Source organism: Protomyctophum parallelum, assembly GCF_964188405.1.
Source record: "Protomyctophum parallelum genome assembly, chromosome: 13".
Classification (NCBI taxonomy): domain Eukaryota; kingdom Metazoa; phylum Chordata; class Actinopteri; order Myctophiformes; family Myctophidae; genus Protomyctophum; species Protomyctophum parallelum.
The window spans coordinates 32232826-32259603 of record NC_139708.1 but is presented as its reverse complement, the minus strand read 5'-3'; the positions used below and the strand labels follow the sequence as shown (position 1 = coordinate 32259603).

At 39.2% G+C, this 26778-nt stretch overlaps 2 protein-coding genes across 2 annotated transcripts; one reads left to right on the top strand and one right to left on the bottom strand.

The window, feature by feature from the left end:
• Positions 1 to 12848: 12848 nt before the first annotated feature.
• cdr2a (cerebellar degeneration-related protein 2a) lies at positions 12849 to 21372 on the bottom strand. The gene is made up of 7 exons (XM_083779895.1): positions 21130 to 21372; positions 19857 to 19969; positions 17948 to 18096; positions 17354 to 17530; positions 15692 to 16006; positions 15017 to 15344; positions 12849 to 14873 (listed from the first exon to the last, which is right to left on the bottom strand). The coding sequence occupies exons 1-7, from the start codon at positions 21203 to 21205 to the stop codon at positions 14646 to 14648; spliced, it is 1386 nt and encodes a 461-aa protein (XP_083636021.1). The 5' UTR covers positions 21206 to 21372; the 3' UTR covers positions 12849 to 14645.
• A 574-nt stretch (positions 21373 to 21946) lies between these two features.
• Positions 21947 to 26456, top strand: mfsd13al (major facilitator superfamily domain containing 13a-like). Its single transcript, XM_083779632.1, has 8 exons — positions 21947 to 22004; positions 22236 to 22533; positions 22705 to 23019; positions 23302 to 23718; positions 23868 to 24022; positions 24200 to 24283; positions 24590 to 24733; positions 25500 to 26456. The coding sequence occupies exons 2-8, from the start codon at positions 22324 to 22326 to the stop codon at positions 25639 to 25641; spliced, it is 1467 nt and encodes a 488-aa protein (XP_083635758.1). The 5' UTR covers positions 21947 to 22004; positions 22236 to 22323; the 3' UTR covers positions 25642 to 26456.
• Positions 26457 to 26778: the final 322 nt, after the last annotated feature.

Genomic DNA, 26778 nt, shown 5'->3' with positions numbered 1-26778 from the left:
TGTGGAGACACATGCTGGAACTTTTTTTTATGTTTTGTAGTTTATGAGTTATTTAACTTAAACGCCCAATGCATTCTCTATGGCAATAGCACAAACTTTGGCATGCTACTAGTCCTACATACTTACACCTAGCAACCCCATTCTAGCCTACTTAGGTTCATCTTACAGTGGACATGTTTGCCTGAAAAGGAATCTTTGAAATGTTTCATAGTTTTAGAAATATAGTGCTTTCAAATTTGAGACATTGAACATGGGGCTCAATGGCAGCTCTATAGGCAAGTCAAAAGTCACTTTCACCTAGAAACTCCATTCACACTTTTTATTATTCAGCTTACTGTGGAGACACATGCTGGAACATTTTTTTATTTTTATGTTTTGTAGTTTATGAGTTATTTAACTTAAACGCCCAATGCATTCTCTATGGCAATAGCACAAACTTTGGCATGCTACTAGTCCTACATACTTACACCTACCAACCCCATTCTAGCCTACTTAGGTTCATCTTACGGTGGACATGTTTGCCTGAAAAGGAATCTTTGAAATGTTTCATAGTTTTAGAAATATAGTGCTTTCAAATTTGAGACATTTAACATGGGGCTCAATGGCAGCTCTATAGGCACGTCAAAAGTCACTTTCACCTAGAAACTCCATTCACACTTTTTATTATTCAGCTTACTGTGGAGACACATGCTGGAACTTTATTTTATTTTTATGTTTTGTAGTTTATGAATTATTTAACTTAAACGCCTAATGCATTCTCTATGGCAATAGCACAACATTTGGCATGTTACTAGTCCTACATACTTACACCTAGCAACCCCATTCTAGCCTACTTAGGTTCATCTTACGGTGGACATGTTTGCCTGAAAAGGAATCTTTGAAATGTTTCATAGTTTTAGAAATATAGTGCTTTCAAATTTGAGACATTTAACATGGGGCTCAATGGCAGCTCTATAGGCAAGTCAAAAGTCACTTTCACCTAGAAACTCCATTCACACTTTTTATTATTCAGCTTACTGTGGAGACACATGCTGGAACTTTTTTTTATTTTTATGTTTTGTAGTTTATGAGTTATTTAACTTAAACGCCCAATGCATTCTCTATGGCAATAGCACAAACTTTGGCATGCTACTAGTCCTACATACTTACACCTACCAACCCCATTCTAGCCTACTTAGGTTCATCTTACGGTGGACATGTTTGCCTGAAAAGGAATCTTTGAAATGTTTCATAGTTTTAGAAATATAGTGCTTTCAAATTTGAGACATTTAACATGGGGCTCAATGGCAGCTCTATAGGCAAGTCAAAAGTCACTTTCACCTAGAAACTCCATTCACACTTTTTATTATTCAGCTTACTGTGGAGACACATGCTGGAACTTTTTTTTATTTTTATGTTTTGTAGTTTATGAGTTATTTAACTTAAACGCCCAATGCATTCTCTATGGCAATAGCACAAACTTTGGCATGCTACTAGTCCTACATACTTACACCTACCAACCCCATTCTAGCCTACTTAGGTTCATCTTACGGTGGACATGTTTGCCTGAAAAGGAATCTTTGAAATGTTTCATAGTTTTAGAAATATAGTGCTTTCAAATTTGAGACATTTAACATGGGGCTCAATGGCAGCTCTATAGGCACGTCAAAAGTCACTTTCACCTAGAAACTCCATTCACACTTTTTATTATTCAGCTTACTGTGGAGACACATGCTGGAACTTTTTTTTATTTTTATGTTTTGTAGTTTATGAGTTATTTAACTTAAACGCCCAATGCATTCTCTATGGCAATAGCACAAAATTTGGCATGCTACTAGTCCTACATACTTACACCTAGCAACCCCATTCTAGCCTACTTAGGTTCATCTTACGGTGGACATGTTTGCCTGAAAAGGAATCTTTGAAATGTTTCATAGTTTTAGAAATATAGTGCTTTCAAATTTGAGACATTTAACATGGGGCTCAATGGCAGCTCTATAGGCAAGTCAAAAGTCACTTTCACCTAGAAACTCCATTCACACTTTTTATTATTCAGCTTACTGTGGAGACACATGCTGGAACTTTTTTTTATTTTTATGTTTTGTAGTTTATGAGTTATTTAACTTAAACGCCCAATGCATTCTCTATGGCAATAGCACAAACTTTGGCATGCTACTAGTCCTACATACTTACACCTACCAACCCCATTCTAGCCTACTTAGGTTCATCTTACGGTGGACATGTTTGCCTGAAAAGGAATCTTTGAAATGTTTCATAGTTTTAGAAATATAGTGCTTTCAAATTTGAGACATTTAACATGGGGCTCAATGGCAGCTCTATAGGCACGTCAAAAGTCACTTTCACCTAGAAACTCCATTCACACTTTTTATTATTCAGCTTACTGTGGAGACACATGCTGGAACTTTTTTTTATTTTTTATGTTTTGTAGTTTATGAGTTATTTAACTTAAACGCCCAATGCATTCTCTATGGCAATAGCACAAAATTTGGCATGCTACTAGTCCTACATACTTACACCTAGCAACCCCATTCTAGCCTACTTAGGTTCATCTTACGGTGGACATGTTTGCCTGAAAAGGAATCTTTGAAATGTTTCATAGTTTTAGAAATATAGTGCTTTCAAATTTGAGACATTTAACATGGGGCTCAATGGCAGCTCTATAGGCACGTCAAAAGTCACTTTCACCTAGAAACTCCATTCACACTTTTTATTATTCAGCTCACTGTGGAGACACATGCTGGAACTTTTTTTTATTTTTATGTTTTGTAGTTTATGAGTTATTTAACTTAAACGCCCAATGCATTCTCTATGGCAATAGCACAAAATTTGGCATGCTACTAGTCCTACATACTTAGACCTAGCAACCCCATTCTAGCCTACTTAGGTTCATCTTACGGTGGACATGTTTGCCTGAAAAGGAATCTTTGAAATGTTTCATAGTTTTAGAAATATAGTGCTTTCAAATTTGAGACATTTAACATGGGGCTCAATGGCAGCTCTATAGGCAAGTCAAAAGTCACTTTCACCTAGAAACTCCATTCACACTTTTTATTATTCAGCTTACTGTGGAGACACATGCTGGAACTTTTTTTTATTTTTATGTTTTGTAGTTTATGAGTTATTTAACTTAAACGCCCAATGCATTCTCTATGGCAATAGCACAAACTTTGGCATGCTACTAGTCCTACATACTTACACCTACCAACCCCATTCTAGCCTACTTAGGTTCATCTTACGGTGGACATGTTTGCCTGAAAAGGAATCTTTGAAATGTTTCATAGTTTTAGAAATATAGTGCTTTCAAATTTGAGACATTTAACATGGGGCTCAATGGTAGCTCTATAGGCACGTCAAAAGTCACTTTCACCTAGAAACTCCATTCACACTTTTTATTATTCAGCTTACTGTGGAGACACATGCTGGAACTTTTTTTTATTTTTTATGTTTTGTAGTTTATGAGTTATTTAACTTAAACGCCCAATGCATTCTCTATGGCAATAGCACAAAATTTGGCATGCTACTAGTCCTACATACTTACACCTAGCAACCCCATTCTAGCCTACTTAGGTTCATCTTACGGTGGACATGTTTGCCTGAAAAGGAATCTTTGAAATGTTTCATAGTTTTAGAAATATAGTGCTTTCAAATTTGAGACATTTAACATGGGGCTCAATGGCAGCTCTATAGGCAAGTCAAAAGTCACTTTCACCTAGAAACTCCATTCACACTTTTTATTATTCAGCTCACTGTGGAGACACATGCTGGAACTTTTTTTTATTTTTATGTTTTGTAGTTTATGAGTTATTTAACTTAAACGCCCAATGCATTCTCTATGGCAATAGCACAAAATTTGGCATGCTACTAGTCCTACATACTTACACCTAGCAACCCCATTCTAGCCTACTTAGGTTCATCTTACGGTGGACATGTTTGCCTGAAAAGGAATCTTTGAAATGTTTCATAGTTTTAGAAATATAGTGCTTTCAAATTTGAGACATTTAACATGGGGCTCAATGGCAGCTCTATAGGCAAGTCAAAAGTCACTTTCACCTAGAAACTCCATTCACACTTTTTATTATTCAGCTCACTGTGGAGACACATGCTGGAACTTTTATTTTATTTTATGTTTTGTAGTTTATGAGTTATTTAACTTAAACGCCCAATGCATTCTCTATGGCAATAGCACAAAATTTGGCATGCTACTAGTCCTACATACTTACACCTAGCAACCCCATTCTAGCCTACTTAGGTTCATCTTACGGTGGACATGTTTGCCTGAAAAGGAATCTTTGAAATGTTTCATAGTTTTAGAAATATAGTGCTTTCAAATTTGAGACATTTAACATGGGGCTCAATGGCAGCTCTATAGGCAAGTCAAAAGTCACTTTCACCTAGAAACTCCATTCACACTTTTTATTATTCAGCTTACTGTGGAGACACATGCTGGAACTTTTTTTTATTTTTATGTTTTGTAGTTTATGAGTTATTTAACTTAAACGCCTAATGCATTCTCTATGGCAATAGCACAAAATTTGGCATGCTACTAGTCCTACATACTTACACCTAGCAACCCCATTCTAGCCTACTTAGGTTCATCTTACGGTGGACATGTTTGCCTGAAAAGGAATCTTTGAAATGTTTCATAGTTTTAGAAATATAGTGCTTTCAAATTTGAGACATTTAACATGGGGCTCAATGGCAGCTCTATAGGCAAGTCAAAAGTCACTTTCACCTAGAAACTCCATTCACACTTTTTATTATTCAGCTTACTGTGGAGACACATGCTGGAACTTTTTTTTATTTTTATGTTTTGTAGTTTATGAGTTATTTAACTTAAACTCCCAATGCATTCTCTATGGCAATAGCACAAACTTTGGCATGCTACTAGTCCTACATACTTACACCTACCAACCCCATTCTAGCCTACTTAGGTTCATCTTACGGTGGACATGTTTGCCTGAAAAGGAATCTTTGAAATGTTTCATAGTTTTAGAAATATAGTGCTTTCAAATTTGAGACATTTAACATGGGACTCAATGGCAGCTCTATAGGCAAGTCAAAAGTCACTTTCACCTAGAAACTCCATTCACACTTTTTATTATTCAGCTTACTGTGGAGACACATGCTGGAACTTTTTTTTATTTTTATGTTTTGTAGTTTATGAGTTATTTAACTTAAACGCCCAATGCATTCTCTATGGCAATAGCACAAACTTTGGCATGCTACTAGTCCTACATACTTACACCTACCAACCCCATTCTAGCCTACTTAGGTTCATCTTACGGTGGACATGTTTGCCTGAAAAGGAATCTTTGAAATGTTTCATAGTTTTAGAAATATAGTGCTTTCAAATTTGAGACATTTAACATGGGGCTCAATGGCAGCTCTATAGGCACGTCAAAAGTCACTTTCACCTAGAAACTCCATTCACACTTTTTATTATTCAGCTTACTGTGGAGACACATGCTGGAACTTTTTTTTATTTTTATGTTTTGTAGTTTATGAGTTATTTAACTTAAACGCCCAATGCATTCTCTATGGCAATAGCACAAAATTTGGCATGCTACTAGTCCTACATACTTACACCTAGCAACCCCATTCTAGCCTACTTACTGTAGGTTCATCTTACGGTGGACATGTTTGCCTGAAAAGGAATCTTTGAAATGTTTCATAGTTTTAGAAATATAGTGCTTTCAAATTTGAGACATTTAACATGGGGCTCAATGGCAGCTCTATAGGCAAGTCAAAAGTCACTTTCACCTAGAAACTCCATTCACACTTTTTATTATTCAGCTTACTGTGGAGACACATGCTGGAACTTTTTTTTATTTTTATGTTTTGTAGTTTATGAGTTATTTAACTTAAACGCCCAATGCATTCTCTATGGCAATAGCACAAACTTTGGCATGCTACTAGTCCTACATACTTACACCTACCAACCCCATTCTAGCCTACTTAGGTTCATCTTACGGTGGACATGTTTGCCTGAAAAGGAATCTTTGAAATGTTTCATAGTTTTAGAAATATAGTGCTTTCAAATTTGAGACATTTAACATGGGGCTCAATGGCAGCTCTATAGGCACGTCAAAAGTCACTTTCACCTAGAAACTCCATTCACACTTTTTATTATTCAGCTTACTGTGGAGACACATGCTGGAACTTTTTTTTATTTTTATGTTTTGTAGTTTATGAGTTATTTAACTTAAACGCCTAATGCATTCTCTATGGCAATAGCACAAAATTTGGCATGCTACTAGTCCTACATACTTACACCTAGCAACCCCATTCTAGCCTACTTAGGTTCATCTTACGGTGGACATGTTTGCCTGAAAAGGAATCTTTGAAATGTTTCATAGTTTTAGAAATATAGTGCTTTCAAATTTGAGACATTTAACATGGGGCTCAATGGCAGCTCTATAGGCAAGTCAAAAGTCACTTTCACCTAGAAACTCCATTCACACTTTTTATTATTCAGCTTACTGTGGAGACACATGCTGGAACTTTTTTTTATTTTTATGTTTTGTAGTTTATGAGTTATTTAACTTAAACTCCCAATGCATTCTCTATGGCAATAGCACAAACTTTGGCATGCTACTAGTCCTACATACTTACACCTACCAACCCCATTCTAGCCTACTTAGGTTCATCTTACGGTGGACATGTTTGCCTGAAAAGGAATCTTTGAAATGTTTCATAGTTTTAGAAATATAGTGCTTTCAAATTTGAGACATTTAACATGGGACTCAATGGCAGCTCTATAGGCAAGTCAAAAGTCACTTTCACCTAGAAACTCCATTCACACTTTTTATTATTCAGCTTACTGTGGAGACACATGCTGGAACTTTTTTTTATTTTTATGTTTTGTAGTTTATGAGTTATTTAACTTAAACGCCCAATGCATTCTCTATGGCAATAGCACAAACTTTGGCATGCTACTAGTCCTACATACTTACACCTACCAACCCCATTCTAGCCTACTTAGGTTCATCTTACGGTGGACATGTTTGCCTGAAAAGGAATCTTTGAAATGTTTCATAGTTTTAGAAATATAGTGCTTTCAAATTTGAGACATTTAACATGGGGCTCAATGGCAGCTCTATAGGCACGTCAAAAGTCACTTTCACCTAGAAACTCCATTCACACTTTTTATTATTCAGCTTACTGTGGAGACACATGCTGGAACTTTTTTTTATTTTTATGTTTTGTAGTTTATGAGTTATTTAACTTAAACGCCCAATGCATTCTCTATGGCAATAGCACAAAATTTGGCATGCTACTAGTCCTACATACTTACACCTAGCAACCCCATTCTAGCCTACTTACTGTAGGTTCATCTTACGGTGGACATGTTTGCCTGAAAAGGAATCTTTGAAATGTTTCATAGTTTTAGAAATATAGTGCTTTCAAATTTGAGACATTTAACATGGGGCTCAATGGCAGCTCTATAGGCAAGTCAAAAGTCACTTTCACCTAGAAACTCCATTCACACTTTTTATTATTCAGCTTACTGTGGAGACACATGCTGGAACTTTTTTTTATTTTTATGTTTTGTAGTTTATGAGTTATTTAACTTAAACGCCCAATGCATTCTCTATGGCAATAGCACAAACTTTGGCATGCTACTAGTCCTACATACTTACACCTACCAACCCCATTCTAGCCTACTTAGGTTCATCTTACGGTGGACATGTTTGCCTGAAAAGGAATCTTTGAAATGTTTCATAGTTTTAGAAATATAGTGCTTTCAAATTTGAGACATTTAACATGGGGCTCAATGGCAGCTCTATAGGCACGTCAAAAGTCACTTTCACCTAGAAACTCCATTCACACTTTTTATTATTCAGCTTACTGTGGAGACACATGCTGGAACTTTTTTTTATTTTTATGTTTTGTAGTTTATGAGTTATTTAACTTAAACGCCCAATGCATTCTCTATGGCAATAGCACAAAATTTGGCATGCTACTAGTCCTACATACTTACACCTAGCAACCCCATTCTAGCCTACTTAGGTTCATCTTACGGTGGACATGTTTGCCTGAAAAGGAATCTTTGAAATGTTTCATAGTTTTAGAAATATAGTGCTTTCAAATTTGAGACATTTAACATGGGGCTCAATGGCAGCTCTATAGGCAAGTCAAAAGTCACTTTCACCTAGAAACTCCATTCACACTTTTTATTATTCAGCTTACTGTGGAGACACATGCTGGAACTTTTTTTTATTTGTATGTTTTGTAGTTTATGAGTTATTTAACTTAAACGCCCAATGCATTCTCTATGGCAATAGCACAAAATTTGGCATGCTACTAGTCCTACATACTTACACCTAGCAACCCCATTCTAGCCTACTTAGGTTCATCTTACGGTGGACATGTTTGCCTGAAAAGGAATCTTTGAAATGTTTCATAGTTTTAGAAATATAGTGCTTTCAAATTTGAGACATTTAACATGGGGCTCAATGGCAGCTCTATAGGCAAGTCAAAAGTCACTTTCACCTAGAAACTCCATTCACACTTTTTATTATTCAGCTCACTGTGGAGACACATGCTGGAACTTTTTTTTATTTTTATGTTTTGTAGTTTATGAGTTATTTAACTTAAACGCCCAATGCATTCTCTATGGCAATAGCACAAACGTTGGCATGCTACTAGTCCTACATACTTACACCTAGCAACCCCATTCTAGCCTACTTAGGTTCATCTTATGGTGGACATGTTTGCCTGAAAAGGAATATTTGAAATGTTTCATAGTTTTAGAAATATAGTGCTTTCAAATTTACAATGGGGCTCAATGGCAGACATTGGCACGTCAAAAATCACTTTCACCTAGAAACTCCATTCACACTTTTTATTATTCAGCTTACTGTGGAGACACATGCTGGAACTTTTTATTTTGAAATGTTTTATAGTTTCTGAGTTATTTAACTTAAACGCCCAATGCATTCTATATGGCAATAGCACAAACTTTGGCATGCTACTAGTCCTACATACACAATGATGAAAAACGAGGATATATTTTTTTTCAAAAATTCAGAAAACGATGGGCTATAACCCATCGTTTTTTTAATAAAAAAAAAAAATTCAAATCCTCAGAAATGATGAAAAACGGCGTGCTATAGAGTACAATATGTACGATATGGGCTATAGCCCATGGTCCAAAATGATGAAAAACGAGGATATATTTTTCAAAAATTCAAAAAACGATAACCCATCGTTTTTTTTTTTTTTTTCAAATACTCAAAAATTATGAAAAACTGCTTGCTATAGTATGCCGTACGATATGGGTCATGGTCAAAAATGATGAAAAATGAGGATAATTTCTATCCTCAAAAATGATGAAAAACGATGGGCTATAGTATGCCGTACGATATGGGCTATATAGCCCATGGTCCAAAATGATCAAAAACGAGGATTAAAAAAAAAAGACAAATCAAAAAATAATAGAATGGGGTTGGTAGGTTTAAGTATGTAGGACTAGTAGCATGCCAAAGTTTGTGCTATTGCCATAGAGAATGCACTGGACGTTTAAGTTAAATAACTCAGAAACTACAAAACATTTAAAAGTAAAAAGTTCCAGCATGTGTCTCCAGTTCTCCACAATAAGCTGAATAATAAAAAGTGTGAATGAAGTGTCTAGGTGAAAGTGATTTTTTACTCTCCTCCTGCCTGACCCCCCCCTCGCCTACTCTCCTCCTGCCTGGGGCCATCTCACCTACTCTCCTCCTGCCTGGGGTCCCCTCACCTACTCTCCTCCTGCCTGGGGCCCCCTCGTCAACTCTCCTCCTGCCTGACCCCCCCTCACCTACTCTGCTCCTGCCTGGGGCAAACTCGCCTACTCTCCTCCTGCCTGACCCCCCCTCACCTACTCTCCTCCTGCCTGACCCCCCCTCGCCTACTCTCCTCCTGTCATCCCACTAAGTATTCTATGGATATTATCTGATTTATCCACCAGGGCTCTTAACTGCACACACTCCTACCTACTCAGCATCCTACTAGGAGTATGTGGCCAGCATACTTCTACTAGGATATGGATATGGACAGTGTCAGTGATCTATGGATATCAATTATCCACTGTCTGTGATTTGAACCGGGTTTGAACCGGCACACTTCTACTAGGTATACTACGGATAACAGTTGACTTACCCGTTGGGCCACTGAGGCGCACAATCATGGGGAATTTCTGTGCCGCTTAAGGTTGTCCTTCTGAAAGTCAGTGTGCAAAGAAAAGTGTCACAGAGGCACATGACTAATGTGGGATTTGTTTGTTTTATTCTTCTGAAATTGGTCGTAAAAGTAAATACTTGAGTGGGGTTTGAACTCACCATCTCCCAATGATGTGGCAGCGTTCTAACACACTGAGCCACTGCTTCCAGACAATTCACACTGCTTTTTTGTTTGTTTTGTTCTTCTGAAATTGGTCTTGTTCATCTAGTTTTTCACCCAGTGAGATCAGCCTAAGAGTCATAGGATTTTCTGTACCTCATTTCAACTGCCGAAAGCCTGGATTGAACCAGGGACCTTTAGATATTCAGTCTAATGCTCTACCAACTGCGCTATTTCGGCTTCTAAGTGTCACATCCAGAATATACTTTTCAATGTATTGTTAGTTCTTAAACAAATAAACTCATACAGTTTTCCCCCAGTGAGCCTGGGAGTCATACGGTTTTCTGTACCTCATTTGACCTGCTGAAAACCGGTTCCATTTCTACACTGTCAAAGTCACTAACTTAATACTATCAACATCTATCTATTCTATAGACCCTCTACACAGTGGTTCCCAAACCTTTTCTTGTCAATTTACACTTTATTAGCCCGTGGAACCTAACCCTAACCCGGCTATAATCCATGGTCAAAAACGATGAAAAACGAGGATTTGAAAAAAGAAGAAATCACTTCCAGACCATGGACTATAGTCCATGGTGTCGGAGTGATTTTCGTCCTCAAAAATGATGAAATGCTACAGTACCCTAACCCTAACCCTTGATCTTAGGAGATAGTAATGTAGGACTCTACAGATCGAGTGCTATCCAGTCATACAATAAAAAAAAAAAATTGAAACTACTACAGAAAACTGGAAACACCGCCAATGTGGCATCCTATCCGTAGGAATGAACAATCGACAGCAGGTGACAACAGAAACAGGATGGAAGACAATGAGGGCGGACACAAGTGTGGCCTACATGGGTGGTAACAAGAAGACTCACCCCGGTGCGTGCCCGTTTTTCCTCCCGGAATTTTCCCCAGTGAGGGGGATAACTTTGTAATATGCTATTGGCTGTTTGTATTCTTTTTGGAAAAATATAAAAAGATACTCCTGTGGAAAGGCTATATTATATTACTTATATTGACCCTATAAACAATTTAGTATTATTTAGGATATGTAAGGTTTTGCCCCCTCAAATGGTACCTCGTCAGATAATCCCCACATATCCTACAACAACTTCTGTGAACAGACTTCACTGTAGTAGCTTTTCATAAATTATATTTGTACTTAGGCTGTCTGCTGTCATGAAAGTTTATAGTTAGAGAAATTAGAGAAAATCCAGCCGTCTGCTGGCCAGCCTCTCCCACCCCTCACTGGGGAAATTTCTGGGAGGAAAACAGAAACGGGGTGAGTCTTCTTGTATTCACATGGGTCACATATAATTCGCCCAGCTGGTACCCACTTAAGGCCCAATCAGATCCCAGTTCAAACCCATATAGGCAAACACAGGTGGCTCACACATGGTTCTGAAATAAAATGGCCCATTTGGATACCACCATCCACGTAAGCCCATATGGGCTAACACGGGTGGGCCCTTTGTGAAAACTGGGTGCACGGCCCACTTGGAACCCATGCCCATAGCCCATGTCAAAACCCAATTGGGCCCAGATGGACATGTTAGCTGGGACGTGTCGAACTAGGGGGTTTTCATGATGTTGAATCCATTCCAAGCATTAGTTTAGCAAAAAAAAAAAAAAAATTTTTTAATTGGGCTCATTTTCAAATAATTGTAGTGGGGGAAAGTACCAAATTATGTAATGGTAGTACTGACATTTTGAAATACTAAAGTAAATAATAAATAAAAACTCCTCAAAATTTTACTTAGTACAGTACGTGAGTAAATGTACTTAGTTACTTTCAACCATTGCATCAAACTCCACATCTTGTTTGATGCTGTAAAGTCCACAGTAAGACACAGGAAATGCCCAGAAGGTCTTGAATGAGTGTTTTTACTTGTAAGCAAGCAAGAACATGTTATGCATCGTGGAGGACATTTTAGGATACAATCACCACCAGCATATTACCGGTAGCATCGTTCTGAAAAAGCATAGCATCATACACAGACATCCTGAGTGTTTTAAGGGCAAGTTTTGCTATGTGAGCAACATATTTCTGGTTAAAATCAATAAACACTCAAATGATATCGCAATAATATACCATAGCTACACCACCTGCAACCATGATATAATCACAATATAACATATCCTCTCATGTACTGTTGCTTAAATACTGTCCTTTTCTAGTAATGTATGCTATTTCCCCAATGTACTTACTTTTAAATACTACATATTAAGCAGACATACATAAATCTAAGTTCAGACTCAGCCCCCAAAAATCGACTGATTTGATTCCGACAGCTGAATACAGTCGGGATGGAGTTTTACCCCTGTGGAGTGAGCAGCACACTCAGCCACAGAAACAGAAAATATATTGCAGATGAGGTCTGTCCAAGATAATTTGGCTCGGATCTCTAAATAGCCAATGCCCTGATATCTGAGGTCTTGCACATTTACAATAGAAAAGTGTATTGATTGAGTTTTGACTAAAGTCACCATTTTGCTCTCTGACAACATATTTTCTGATACGAGTCATCTGAAGAAATTATAAGAATTACATATTACTAAAAACCTCGATTGTTCTTTAGTACTGTATTTGCATTCACCAAGTCTAGCCTGAGAAATATGGATTTCTACATTGTTATGCTCTTTAGCGAAAGAAAAATTTTAAGTCAGGGAGAAATCTTCTGAAAAGCCTTTTACGATTACAGTTATATACAGACTGTGGCATTTGTGCAATGTTTTTTTTTTTTGTACTTTTCATATACTTACATAACTGCAGTGAAAGCATTGATTAAAATGTCAATGTCAATGTCATAAATATTATCTGAACCAGTACTTGACCATAATAATTAATTACATATAGATCTGGGATACAGTGACAAAAAACTAATATCAAAATAAATAGCAACAAATAATCTCTAAACATATATCAAAATAAATAAAACAAAAACAATTGGAACTGTGATTCAGTCATATAAAAGTGCAACACCCATACTCTAACCCTAACCCATGTCCCACTGGCACATGGCTAGTACTAAGCTGTATTGTCGATATTTGAAATGCATGAAAACACCAAAAATTCAGTGTTCATCTTTTGTCTGGTAGCTAATTACCTTTGACTGTTGAACCAATTATTGCCATCCAACACAAAGAAATACATTCCAGCTCTTGAGGAATTACGGTTAACGAAAGGCTAGTTTATGCCCCATTGTGCGGTGGTGTTGCCTGCCAAGTGAACGGCTGAGAATAGCAGACCTACAAGACCACAACGCGTCAAAAGCAAGACACGTTGCAAGCTTGTAGGTCAGATATTCTCAGTGCGAGACACCGTCACGCGGCAAAGTATGAATCAGGCTTAACGCTTAAGTCTTTAGCATACCAAGTTACTAAATAGCTCTGGTCTTTCAGTGTATTAACTTGACAAAGCGGTCCATTCAGTCCAGACCAAACATTTCTGTTTGCATAACATACAAACAACATGCAATGTGGATTTTTTTCTTTCCCCATAAGCAAGCACCAAGTGGTCAGAGTTTTAACTGTTTAGACAAATCTGAACACTTGTACTCCGGCTGAGCCTGTGACATGACATGAATAATCTGAACACATATAGTACATAGTATATACACATCTTACTGTATAACTATCATTTTTAGAATACTGCACATAAATACACAATACGAGTCATTGGGTCTGAGGCATTTTAGGATTTCTTTTTACCAATAATTAGTACCTCTTAGCTGCATGGTAATATACTGTAGATTAGAAGGACTTACACATAATACCTTAGGTCCATCAATCCTCAAGTCTGCATTTCTGCCTAAACAATAACCCCTGGCCTGGACATGTATTTTGTAGAGGTTTTGTGCACTGCAGACATTAACACTGGGAGATACGTTTTATCTCCCAAATCATGAGGAGAGACAATCAAATTACTGCTGAAACTTTACAGGACTACACGTCGAGTAGCTTACCAGAACACCCGGCTAGCCCTGTACTTCCTGTACAACGCACAATAAACAAGTTGTAGAGACTCTAGAATTCGGCTGATTTAAACCATTCAGCTGACTCTAATAACAGAGTTTGAACAACACTAATGTTTGGATTAAGGTAGATAAAGAATATAACGGAAGGAAATTAGGAATAGCTCAATGATGAAAGCATTTGAGCTTCTCAAGATGATGGGAGATAACAAGTGGACTGAGATAACATGTTTGCATCCAAGTAACCTCCAAATGATCTTTGGTGAAAACATTTGGTCAAGGAAGGACCAAAAGCAGAGCAAACCCCATACCAGCTCATGCAGTCCTTTGGCAGAGCCCTCAAATTCAATGTCCCTGAGTGGAGTGCGTGTTCTCACTCAGGTCGTCTTTGGTCTTCTGGATGCAGGTAAAGATTTCCTTGAAGAGAGCTTTGTATTCTGGCTGCTGCCCATCCTCCACGACTCTGCGGCGGATTCGATGGCCAACGTAGGGACTGGTGGCCGTCTGAACGGCCTTGTGGTTCATCTCGTCTCCTCCCTGCTGGCACCGCCGCAGAAGCTCCTCGTATTTTACCTGAAACATGACAAAAATGTACATATAAGTATTTACCCAAAATCAATTAAAGCTGCAGTCCGTAAGTTTTATGTTCAAATGCAGTCTTATAAGCTCTAGATTGCAGCTTTAACTAACCACTACACAAGCTAGGAATACACCACCTGCAGTGCGCTGTACTGGGCATCCACTTCATTGAGCAGAGAGATTCCCCTTTGTTTTACCGCCTCTGCTCGTCTGATGCACATCTGCTCGTGGCCACGCCGAAGGTCATCTGTATTGGTCCTCCTCACAGGGATGTCACTGCTACGCCTCTGCTGGCTGTATGTCCCCGACTCCACTGCTTCTTTCTCCACTTTCTCCACCTTCTCCTCCTCCTCCTCCTCCTCCTCCTCCTCCACCTCCACCTCCACCTCCACACTCTGCTTGGGTTTCTCCTCAGAGGAAAAGAAGACCGTATCAGGTAGCAGCAGCTTGTCCGGCCTCCTGGCACTGTGGGGGGGACGGACGGGACGGACGGGACGGACAGCAGCATGTTACTGTGATGGCCAATAACTATTACATAATACATGTTATGGGTACATTCTAAATGATGTTACCAGTAGAGGGTATGCGCATGCATAAAGTGAGTGGAAAATCGAAGTGAGTTTAATGCAATCAGATAGGACATTTCTGTTTGGATGTCAAGGCCAGAAAGTTTTTTTTTGCCACTCAGTAGGCATTCCTGCATAACTTCTGGTTATGATGATGTCACACGTATAGTCGCATACCCTCTATTGGAAAAAAATTAAATCAACTAAATTATCAAAATAAAATAGAAAAATAGCTCAGGTGCTCACCTGCTCGTAAAATCGGCATGCCAAAGAAGCCGGAGTTCCTCCACTTCGGCCTCAAGCTCCCTCTGCCTGGCCTGGCAGCCCTCCAGAGCGGCCAGCCTCTGCTCCAGAGTCCCGTTCTCTCTGGCAGTCAACTCCGTCTCGCGCACCGCCGCCTCCCTGCGACTCCGTTCTGCAGCCACCTGCTTCTGAAGGGTCTGGATGGAGCGCTGAAGGATGGCCTGCACCTCCTCTTGGTCTTGGTGTTCCTCTCGGTCGTAGGAAGACACCTGCGGAGACCAGGGTCGATCCACGCGCAGGCTTTCATAGTCCAGGTACCTGAGACGAGGAAGGTGGACAGAAATGTGTCACTTCAGAAAGGGGTAACACTATATGGCTATAATTGGGACTTTAATGACCGTCAGTCCTTGACTTTGATTGTGTCCTTGACACAACCCATCTCGTCGGGGTAAGATATTGATCCTTCCCATCCATTTTAATGAAACTCTGCCCATACATTCTCTACTTTCACCATTATTGTTACCACGACCTTGGACCATTTCTCGGTAGAATCATTCCCACAAAGTCTCATGAAAAGCCACCTCTCCATTTGCAATAACAAACAATAAATAATAATCAATATAAATAATAAATAATAAAATAATCAATCAATTTATTTGACAATGGTGGCTTACTTTACTTTGTTTTAGACCAATGTCTATATCACTTCACACAGCAACACTGTTTCAGAATAAATAGAGGTACACTGAAACCACAACTTTTAAATATGTTTTAACACTGACTATAAGAGACTAGGGAGGATTAATCCACTCTTCGCTGTGGATTATATCTAAAATCTCTAAATCAGAATATGTTGGCTAGCTTTGGGTAACCAGAGGATGTCCAATATAATATGGGGCCTAAGTCACCAGTGCACCGTCTATAGATAGGTGTGTAGGCATCAGGTGCTACCAACAGAGGAGCTGGCCCAGACAACCATTAGTTACGACCGTAGGCAAACCCTGGATAGCCATACAGCATACATGGAGAAGAGTGGATCATCACCTAGATCTGCATATATGGAGCCGGCCAGCAACTCTACATCTGACCTCAAATCTCAAACCCTTAGATCTCCATATCTTCGATGTCTCCCTTTTGACTGATACCTGTCCATTCAAACTCTAGACGGGCCTGCCCCAAAGTTATTAGTGCAGCCACTCTCGGCAGCCGGCGAAAACTAGAGTTCTCAACAAGCCAGAAAATGAAGGCCCGGCCCTATACCTGGGCCCTCATCAATCCCTGTACACTCAAGACACTGCCCCCGCTGCCACCCTTAGATCTTCATATATGGAGCTGACCTGTTCTGACATTCCATATGTTGATCTGACCTCATCAAACCCTGTACACTCAAGACACGCTCCATATATGACAAAATGACATTCAAATTCAAATGAACGTTGGGTCTTCATTAGTGCAACAAACAAACTATGAAAAGCAGCCGCATGTAAAAGCCACATTCCCATCCGAGAAACACAGGGTTACAAAACTTTCAGGGCAACTTCCTGTGTTTATCTGTTGCTATTGTTTTGGCATGCCATGTCATTTTCTTCTGGAGAATAGTGTCCCTTTACACATACTTGAAATTAGTATCTGCGAGGACACAATGGTATTTTTACTAACACAAACCTGTCATGGTTTAAGTCATAGAGCTCCTTGAGACAAGACACACTCTGTGCTCCGAGGCTGCGTCTCTGCTCGGCCAGTTCTCGTCTGTTCCGCTCTTTCTGGGCACTCTTCAGTTCCTCCACCTGGGTCTGCAGGTCCTCCATGTGGGTCTGCAGTGCATCAATGGTCTCTGTCAGACTAGAACCATGAGAAGAGAATAATTAATGTGGCGTAGAAGCCAGTGCATAAAATGTGGTGTGGAAGTAGAGCATTAAAAGGTACGTGAACATAGTAGGATCACAGGAATATAGGGCTGCAACTATTGATTTCTCAAAGATTATTCTATCGATTAATTTTGAGATTAATTGAAATAAAAATCTCCAAAATATATTTTATATATCAACGAATCTACATGAAGAAATTGCAATTCATCTTCTAAATCTATTGACTTATTTGTCATATAACTAATAGCAAAACTAGCTGGTCTACAACCTCACAATGTGTCACATCACAACATGTTTGTACTTTTACATCAAGAAATCATAATTTAGAATTTGATTGATAAGATGCATATTGACCAATAGATATGGCTGATTTGAGCAAAAAGAAACTGACCTATGGATTTTCTGCTGGGAAAGGCGGTTGTCTTGAACCAGTCTGTGGTTGCCCTGCTCTAAATCCCTGGCTGCCATATCCAGCTGCTCATACACCTTGGCATGCTGGTCATTCATCTGCCGTAGCAAGTCCACCTGCTTTGTCAGGTACTGTTGGAGAGGAGAGACACGAAGTGAAGGTAGAGTTAAATATGTGCTCAATATGGGAAAGGAAACAAGAGCCATTTCTCACCAAAACCTGACCATCCATGGAATCTCCAGTGTTGAGGGCCTTTTGAACACTAGCTCCCTCCCCATCTCCAAGAATTACGAGAAGATTTCACTATGTCCTGTGAAATATTCCCCTTCCCTCCCTCCATATAAAGCTTATCAATGCTGTGAATTATTCACAGCATTTAGCTTTAATATTAATTATAACTGTTAGCGTAAGCTTCAAGAAAAACAGTTGGCTATAATCTGAGGAACATTATTTGAAGTTGTAAATTTAACTAAATTTAACACCAAGCTCTCACCATTAACATTAAGAGAATATTGATTCTTGCTCAAGACAAGTACAGAGACAAAATTAAAAGTCTGGATGGGACGATAAGTGCAATATGATCATAGTGGCTAGAGCAGAGCCTGACTAGACTTTGAAATTGAGATAATAACGTATCATGTGCTAAGCATGCTTTATGTGTATGTTAAATCGAAGAAGCGGATCAATTTCATTTCTGACATTGTATTTGTTATCCATGATCAAGGCCAGGGCACTTTATTTATTTATTTATTCATGAAGCACAGCCATACGTCAATCATTGCATCAAGAATTACATCTACCGTACATTTGCAGAAAGTGTGTAATATTATACTTTGTTGTACAACCATGTTGCTTGCTGAAAATAATTGATTTTCAACTGGAAAAACATGCTGCACTTTATTTGAAAATCAGTTACTTACTACTTTCGGGAACTGTCACAGTTCAATTGTACATGAAAGTATAAATTAGCCATGAGACTGACAGCAGACACTATAGACAGGGGTCAGCAGAATACAGGGGATTAGTTTATTAAGTACTCAAGCCACTGGAAGACACACTGTAGTGTAAACAGATAAGGCTCTTATATGCTGACCTGAATTGGTCAGCATATAAGTTGCGTGTCCTGCAACTGTAATGTCGGTCTGTTTATATGCCAAATGACATATGCAGACATCATAATGTCAAGGCACACTGTATGGTGGGGTCTAATGAGTCAAAGCTAAATGTCTAAACACACTTTATGATGGTATCTGATGAGTCAACACAAAATAATATGGTGGTGTCCAATAAGTTACTATATTTAGCTCGTTTGTACAGTATGTTTCTCTAGTAAATAAAGAAACACTGGTAAACTCTGTAAGTGAACCACGATCATATTAAAACCTTGAATTAGGTTCCACATGAATATGGTAATACTTTATTATGTGAAAAAAGTAATTGGAATGTATTAAAGTTTTTCAACATTTAGCAGTACCTGTGAGGCAACATTGGTTTAACCAGACGAACTGTGCTAGACTGATTAAATCACAGTGTCTTCGTGACTTGCATTCACTTAATTTCTTAAAAACAAAAAGTCGCTGCCGGGGTCGGGAGTAAGACTTTCAAATTATTCCATTTGGACTATTCTAAGTGGGGCTCTCATTTTAAACTCAAGTAAGTAATATTAAAAAATAATAACAGTAATTTAAGTGTCTATGGTCAGCGGTTGGTCCGATAACAGTCATTTACTTACAGACCGAGCTGTGAAGTGTGAGTAAAGAGTACAGTATGTTATGTCAGGCACACGAGACCAGTGGGTTGTTTCCACAAATGCGGTGGATTGGAACAGTAAATAGTATCTAAATACCGTTCACTCAGTCGTTATTAAGAATAGTTTTAGTACTGTTTTAACCTCTATCTCCTGCAGCTGTTCCTGGTTAGTGCCATACAGCCCCTGCAGAGCCTGCTCCAACTCATGGTTTCTGTCCAGGAGAGTTTTCCCCAGCTCAGCTGCGAGATGGAGATCTGTAAACACACAGGAAATCATACTGAATAAACAAGGTGTAATGTTCAACATTGCAGCAATAAAACCACATGCTTGTAAACAGTAGGTCACAGATATGTTTGCATGTTCTTTACACATTAACTGTATGTGTCTCTCACTCACACACACACACACACACACACACACACACACACACACACACACACACACACACACACACACACACACACACACACACACACACACACACACACACACACACACACACACACACACACACACACACACACACACACACACACACACACACACACACACACACACACACACACACACACACACACACTCTATCCAACCTAATCTGTTACTTGTCAAACAAGTTGCGTTTGCTGAGTGTTTAAAACAGGAAGGAACAAAGTCATATTATATGAAGTTAATGTATGGCCCAGCGGGCATACTGAGTGAGAACGTCAGATCTAAAGTTGCTAGTAGTGTTACTGTGCAGTGTGCATGAATATTTCCTTATCCAGGACACAATCAACGCATGGGAAAATTACAGCCTCAGGAAATCCTGGAAACAGCTGAGACTTCTCTGGATTATGTCTTTCCTTAACCCATGAGTCATGGGCCATGACCAGTCTGTTACTCTGTTTATCAAAGTATGTGTGTCAGTGTCACAAGAGTAGGCTACAGAATTGTGTATGTATTCTAGTTGTGTGGTGTATTTTCTTTTTTGTCATATTTTAAATTGACTAAAAAAAGCAAAAGAACACTAAATATAATAGTTGACTGGCTCTCAATGAGTGGTTATTATTTATTTTACACAGTGTAGAATAGATTGGGATCCCAGATATTTAAAAAAGGAGGATCAAAAGGGGGCCTGATGCATATCAGTGTCACAGACTCAACAGTGTACCTAATTTTTAAAAGACAACAAGAGCCTCTTAACATACATAATCCAGCTCCATCTATCCCCACCTCCTCCTGGCATCCACCCTACTCCAATTACCAATTCATAAATAATAGTTTTTGAAGTGATCATAAATAATAGTTTTGAGGTGATAAATGACCGTTTTGATTTGCTAGTTATACACACAGTTACACTACAATTCCAGTGGGTACAAACCACACCAGCTGACAAGTGTTTAGGGCGCGACCAACCCATACAGGCAGCCCTTACCACGTTCAAGGTCCTGTTTCCCATACCAAGACTCTTCCCCATCAAAGTCTTCCTCCACAATCATGTCCGTTAGCATCGTTACTATCTATGATCCCGCTTGAGAGGAGACTGCAGCCGTCATGAAGTAAAACAACGGGTTACGGGACCCACAGACAGGTTGAACTAGTTGTTGTCCCGCGGCGTCCCACTCCCAGAGCGCTCAGCATAATGCTCAACGCTCATCCATCCTCCGGCGGTGTGTTCTGTTCCCTTCTGCAGCAACGTGGCAAATACTCTCATCCACCCAGCCAGCACACATATGACGTAGTCAAAACAGCTTGACCAATCACGTTGAAGTAGGCGGAACAAACGTTTTGTTTTTGTTTTAGTATTCTTAGAAACACCAAGGCAATACATTACAGTGCATTCGTCTTTACAGTACATAAGAGTACATTATACAAAAATATTTATATAAGCATAAAATGATCAGCACAGCCTGAGGAACTTCAGTGTAAGATAATAAATGAATAATAATATAACATAAATAAATAACATAAATGACAGAAAATGGCTACAATGACAAAAATTGGCTACAATGACAAAAAATCAGTCCATAGTTAACTCGAGAGCTCATTAAATATTTCAAGTTCTTAATAAAAAGCCTAGTTTTAACCAGTGCAATCCGGTCTAGGGCCCGCCTACTGCACTGCTGTATCCGTTAATTTCCACTCACACATACATGCACGCACACAGACCTATTCCGTATCCGCTGATTAGCGGATATGTAACCTGGCAAAGCGAATTGAAAATGTTTATGTCCTGTACATATCCGCATATACAGAGGAATGGAGTTTGACTGGACGCGGCGCTGCTAACTGATGTTAGACCTGATTATTGTAAGTTATTACACATATAAAACCTGATTCTTGGTCTTATGTGGTTATGCCATTGTAATTTACCTGCAAACGAATTATGCGAAATGAACCGACGCTGACTACTGTTGTGTTAATGTGTATTCTAGTTGTCAGTATTCCTATACATAATATTGTACTTCGATTTTGGCGCTGGTATGTGGTATGTCACTGCCATCTGGGATTTCTCAACTAATTTAATTAATTTTGTTGCAGATGTGTTAAAAGAAAAAGCAGCCGTGTGGAATCGTTCCAGTATTGTCTACATAATTATACTTTGGTGTAACCGATTCGGACCATCACGATGACCGTGGAGAAGCCAGGCCCAGGTGCACGCACCTACGGACGGGGAGTTCAGCGTCACCTGGTGAACTTTGGAATCCACCCTGCAGCAGTTTCCTACTCAATGACCACTCTTGGAGCTGGCATGATGAACAGTATCTTCAGCTTCTACTATGTCAAACTCTTCCTCAACAAATACAAAATATCAGAGGGAGCATTTCAACAGTCACAAGTGAGTACACACACGTACACTCACTTATTTGTTCATTTAACACAGAGTGCACAAATGGATAAATTAACACACATGTGTGCATATTAGGGAAATACTGTGTGCTCATTCTCAAAATGTCTTTAAATACAAATATGGACACACACCTGGATGCTTCATTTTGGTATCTCACAGATCGTATACATGGTGTGGAATGCAGTGAATGACCCTCTGTTCGGTTACCTGCAAGACAACTCCCGCGTTCCCTGCTGCTCACAGCGCCGCCTCTCCATCCTATACGGAGCTCCCCTCTACTCGCTGGCCTTTCTGCTGGCCTGGTTCCCATGGCGGACATACGCCCCCAGTGACTGGATGAGCGGCCTCCACTTGACGGTGGCGCTCTGCGCCTTTGATGGCATGTTGACATTTGTGCTGTTGGCACAGTGCGCCCTGTTCGCTGAAATCTCCAGCCACCATCAGAGTCGCCTACGACTCATCAAGTACAACCAAGTAAGCGAGCAAAGCCCCCTCCTTGTTTTCTTGCACCAAATGTCTTTGCCCAAAAGAGGCAATCTGCAGGCTCACAAGATGTTGTGTTGCGACACGTTGTAAGCTTGTAGATCTGCTATTCTTTTACTGAATGTTTGCCTATCATGGCGCGCCCCGAATAGGAATGCTAGAGTTCAAGTGGTTAAAGATGTCATTAACTCTGCTTGATTTTTCTCTGTACATTTTAGAATCTAGTGTCCTTTAGTTTAGCCCATGCATTCTCCTTCCGTTCTTCATTCTCAGGTGGCATCCCTCATTGGTTCCTCCAGTGTGCTATTCTGTGGTCTCCTCTCCAACAACATGGATGATTTCCCAGCCTTCCAATGGTTTACTGTGCTGGTAGCCATCGTGGCCTGTGGCTGCATGCTCTATACAGGCGTCCACAGTGAAAGTCGCTTTGATAACAAAGGATCCACTGGGTCTGATGACGAGGCTTCTGGCGAATCAGCGCTCTCCTTCTCTGCCGTAATGTCTATGTCGAAGCAAATCTTAACCAACAGGGACTTCCAGCTCTTTGTGGTCATGAACTTTTTCCAGGTCTTCATGGTGGCTTTCTGCAATAACTTCACCATGATATATGCTGAGCATCTAATTCCCCCTGATGCACTGCCATCCTTGGCTAAGAGTATTATGTATGGAGCTGGATTCATTTGCCCACAGGTATTGTGCAGCATAGCCCTACTGCAGTTTTTCGATGATATTATTAAATGTTGTTCAAGTGCTATTTGAAATGTACAGATTTGTCATTGGGGATGCATTTGGAAATCTCTGTGACTCACTTCATCATTTAACCCTTTTCTCAACCCTAGATATTAGTCCTCTGTCTCCAAAATCTTCTCCATAGTCTTGGCTACTACAAGATGATTCTTTTCACCTTCTACGTGGAGGCAGGAATGGCTGTGGTAATGCTGGCTCTGGGTCCTCACTACTATTATATACTAGCATTCTTCCTCATTGCTAACATGTAAGAGACTACACCATTTCTACTGAATGGTATATTGCAGTGTTTTACCTATTACAGTTACAATTTATAATTCAGTGTTTAATTTTTCTTTAATGACTATGCCATGAGGTTTACTTTATATCACGTGTTGTAAGAAATCAATATATCTGCTCTCCCTTAATTGTATTCTCTATACAGGGTCATTACTCAGGCAACCTTCAGTCTATTCTGTCTACCTCTGGCTGACATAATTGACTCAGACCTGCAGAGGAACAAGCGCAGGTAAAAAACAAAAACAAGAGGGGGAAAAAGACAGATAATGTCCTTGGTATGTCAGTACACTGTGTAGTCCAGTCCAGTGCTGATTTTCACTTTTCACTTCAAAGTTCTAGTTCTTTGTTCCTTCATGGTTTCTTTCCGAATGTACCCTGCAAAAACCTTTTTTAGGCAAGTGTGCAGTGTTATCTTTTAAACATCAAATCACTTAAAATACAGTAATGATCATATTTGGCAGTCATTGGTAATTTAATTGAACTGTTATTTAAATAGCAATATTTTAATATGATTATTTTGGTTTTGTCTCTGTAGTTCTCCCCTCTCCTCTATGGTGTTTGGAACAAATGCACTTTTCACTAAACCTGCCCAATCTCTGGCACCTATGATGGTGGTTAGTATTCTCAACCAGTTTGGCTATGAAGAGCTGAAGGATGCAAGCAGCAATTCAAATCAAAGGTAAAGACTACATCTCAATGGCAGTATGCTGAACTAACTGGTCTAACTGCAGTTGCTGTTTGGGAGACTATACCATTAGTGTCACCTCATTCTATTCACTGTATTGTTAGCCTATTTATATAGATTCTAAGTCAACTTTGTCCAGCTGTTTAGTTTTTTTTGCCCCCTAGTGTTGGAAAAATTTGAGCACTGAGGAAATAATTCTTGAAAATAGCAATCAGGTTTATAAATTATATTATTGGGTGTATTTAATTTATAAAAAAAAGAAGGGAACCCCCCTCATCTGCTCCAAAAGTTTATTATTGACGACGTTTCGAGCCAAGGCTCTTCATCTGGTCAAAACGAGTTTCGACAAGACCCTTGGCTCGAAACGTCGTCAATAATAAACTTTTGGAGCAGATGAGTGTGCGATTTCCCTTCTCTTTGTCACTTTTGAACCCAGCACCTCCACTAAGTTATGTGCGTATTTTACTATAGTTTCTGTGTGTTTAATCTAGATATAAATGAACATTTGAATTTTGAATGAGAAAATAATAAAACAGTGGGTTGGATGAATACTATAGGAAAAATGAATGAATGAATGCTATATAGGAAAAACAAAAAGGGTTGACCAGAAATTAAATATTGACAGCGTATTTAGCGTGTTTTATCGCTAAATAAAATATAACTACACTTTCACCACTGCAGTTCTAAATTATATTCAACATACAAATATTTGGTCCACATCAATTAAGTACACATTCATATTATTCATTCTCCTTCTCAGTGCACTGGAAGACCTGCATGGGGCCATGTTCTACTTGGTGTGTCTGGTGCCCATGTGTGTTGCTGTTCTACAAGCCCTGGCCTGGAAGCCATTCTCCATACGCAACAGTCATACAGTTGACATTAAGTATATGGACGGCTAACTTTGACAACCTGTTGGGTTTGGTGTTGGGGTTTGTTAGTTTAGTGTTGAACACAAAGATAAGATGACCAGCACTTTGTGTGTTGTTTTGAGGACTTTGAGAGAAAGTTTAAGTTTTTTTTTAATGAGTAATGGCTCATCAACCTGTCATGCCTCTTAACAATCAGTGCACTAACTGAACTACTGTAGGTGATTTCATTGTAAAAGTGTGACTCACCAAGATGTCTTAACAGGCAGACAGATTGAAGTCTGATTGCCTCATGTTACTTTAAAGTGTGCCAGTTTGCGTAATGGTAGTCGTACATGTCAATATGGGCCAACAGCGGCTGCTAACAAACCTATACCCACTGATTTGGAAAGCAAATCATAGCACTGTCCCTGTATGAAGAAACATCATACATTGAATTTAACCTATAAACACCTGAGGCTGATTCTGCGAATGTCTTGTAAATCCTAAAGGCCAAACCGCACCAATGCAATCCTTGCAAGTTGCAACTACCATTGGGGATAATGGTTGCAAGGAGTTGCATGGTGAATCATTGGTGTGGTCTTGGTTTTATGAAAGAACTTATGTTGCTATATCAGTAGTGCTTAAACTTTTTCATGTCAAGGACCACTGAAATGATTTATGTATTTGGTCACGGACCACCAGTAACAAAAAAGACTATGAACATAAAGTACGTTAGTACGTAGATCCAAAGATGTGCACAAATGTTTCAAAAATAGCAGATTTGTAAATGTACTATTTTTGAATAGCCAAAGTATAAAATAAGCTGAAGTGGTTAAAAGATTGTGATGCAAAATGAGGTAAAATTACAGATGCTTTCCCGTTTTCAATGGGTTAAATGTCAACAGAGATCAGTAGGCACTGGGCAGTGGCAGAGATGTCTGATCATCTAGCTAGCACGATGGGGACTAAACCCTGCACTCGTACTGTATATAGTGGGACTTTTTTATTTGGGACTGTATTTTAGGGTGCATAGAGAATACTGTAAGCACTTCCATACTGTAAGCACTTCCATTGTGCCTTTCTCCTGTTATGGCAATTGATGTGCCATGTGTTGTGATGATACACTTTAAGTACAATAAAGGGACCAGGTGTAACAGGACATTTATTTATTTTTATACTGATTTATTA

Excerpts from the sequence above, each read along its gene's own strand:
- mfsd13al (XM_083779632.1), top strand. The coding sequence starts at position 22,324 with ATGACCGTGGAGAAGCCAGGCCCAGGTGCACGCACCTACGGACGGGGA. Across the intron at positions 23,719-23,867 it reads CTGGATTCATTTGCCCACAG|ATATTAGTCCTCTGTCTCCA; the intron begins GTATTGTGCAGC and ends TCTCAACCCTAG. Across the intron at positions 24,023-24,199 it reads TTCTTCCTCATTGCTAACAT|GGTCATTACTCAGGCAACCT; the intron begins GTAAGAGACTAC and ends TTCTCTATACAG.
- cdr2a (XM_083779895.1), bottom strand. The coding sequence starts at position 21,205 with ATGCTAACGGACATGATTGTGGAGGAAGACTTTGATGGGGAAGAGTCT. Across the intron at positions 19,970-21,129 it reads GAAACAGGACCTTGAACGTG|ATCTCCATCTCGCAGCTGAG; the intron begins GTAAGGGCTGCC and ends GTGTGTTTACAG. Across the intron at positions 18,097-19,856 it reads AACAGCTGCAGGAGATAGAG|TACCTGACAAAGCAGGTGGA; the intron begins GTTAAAACAGTA and ends CCTCTCCAACAG.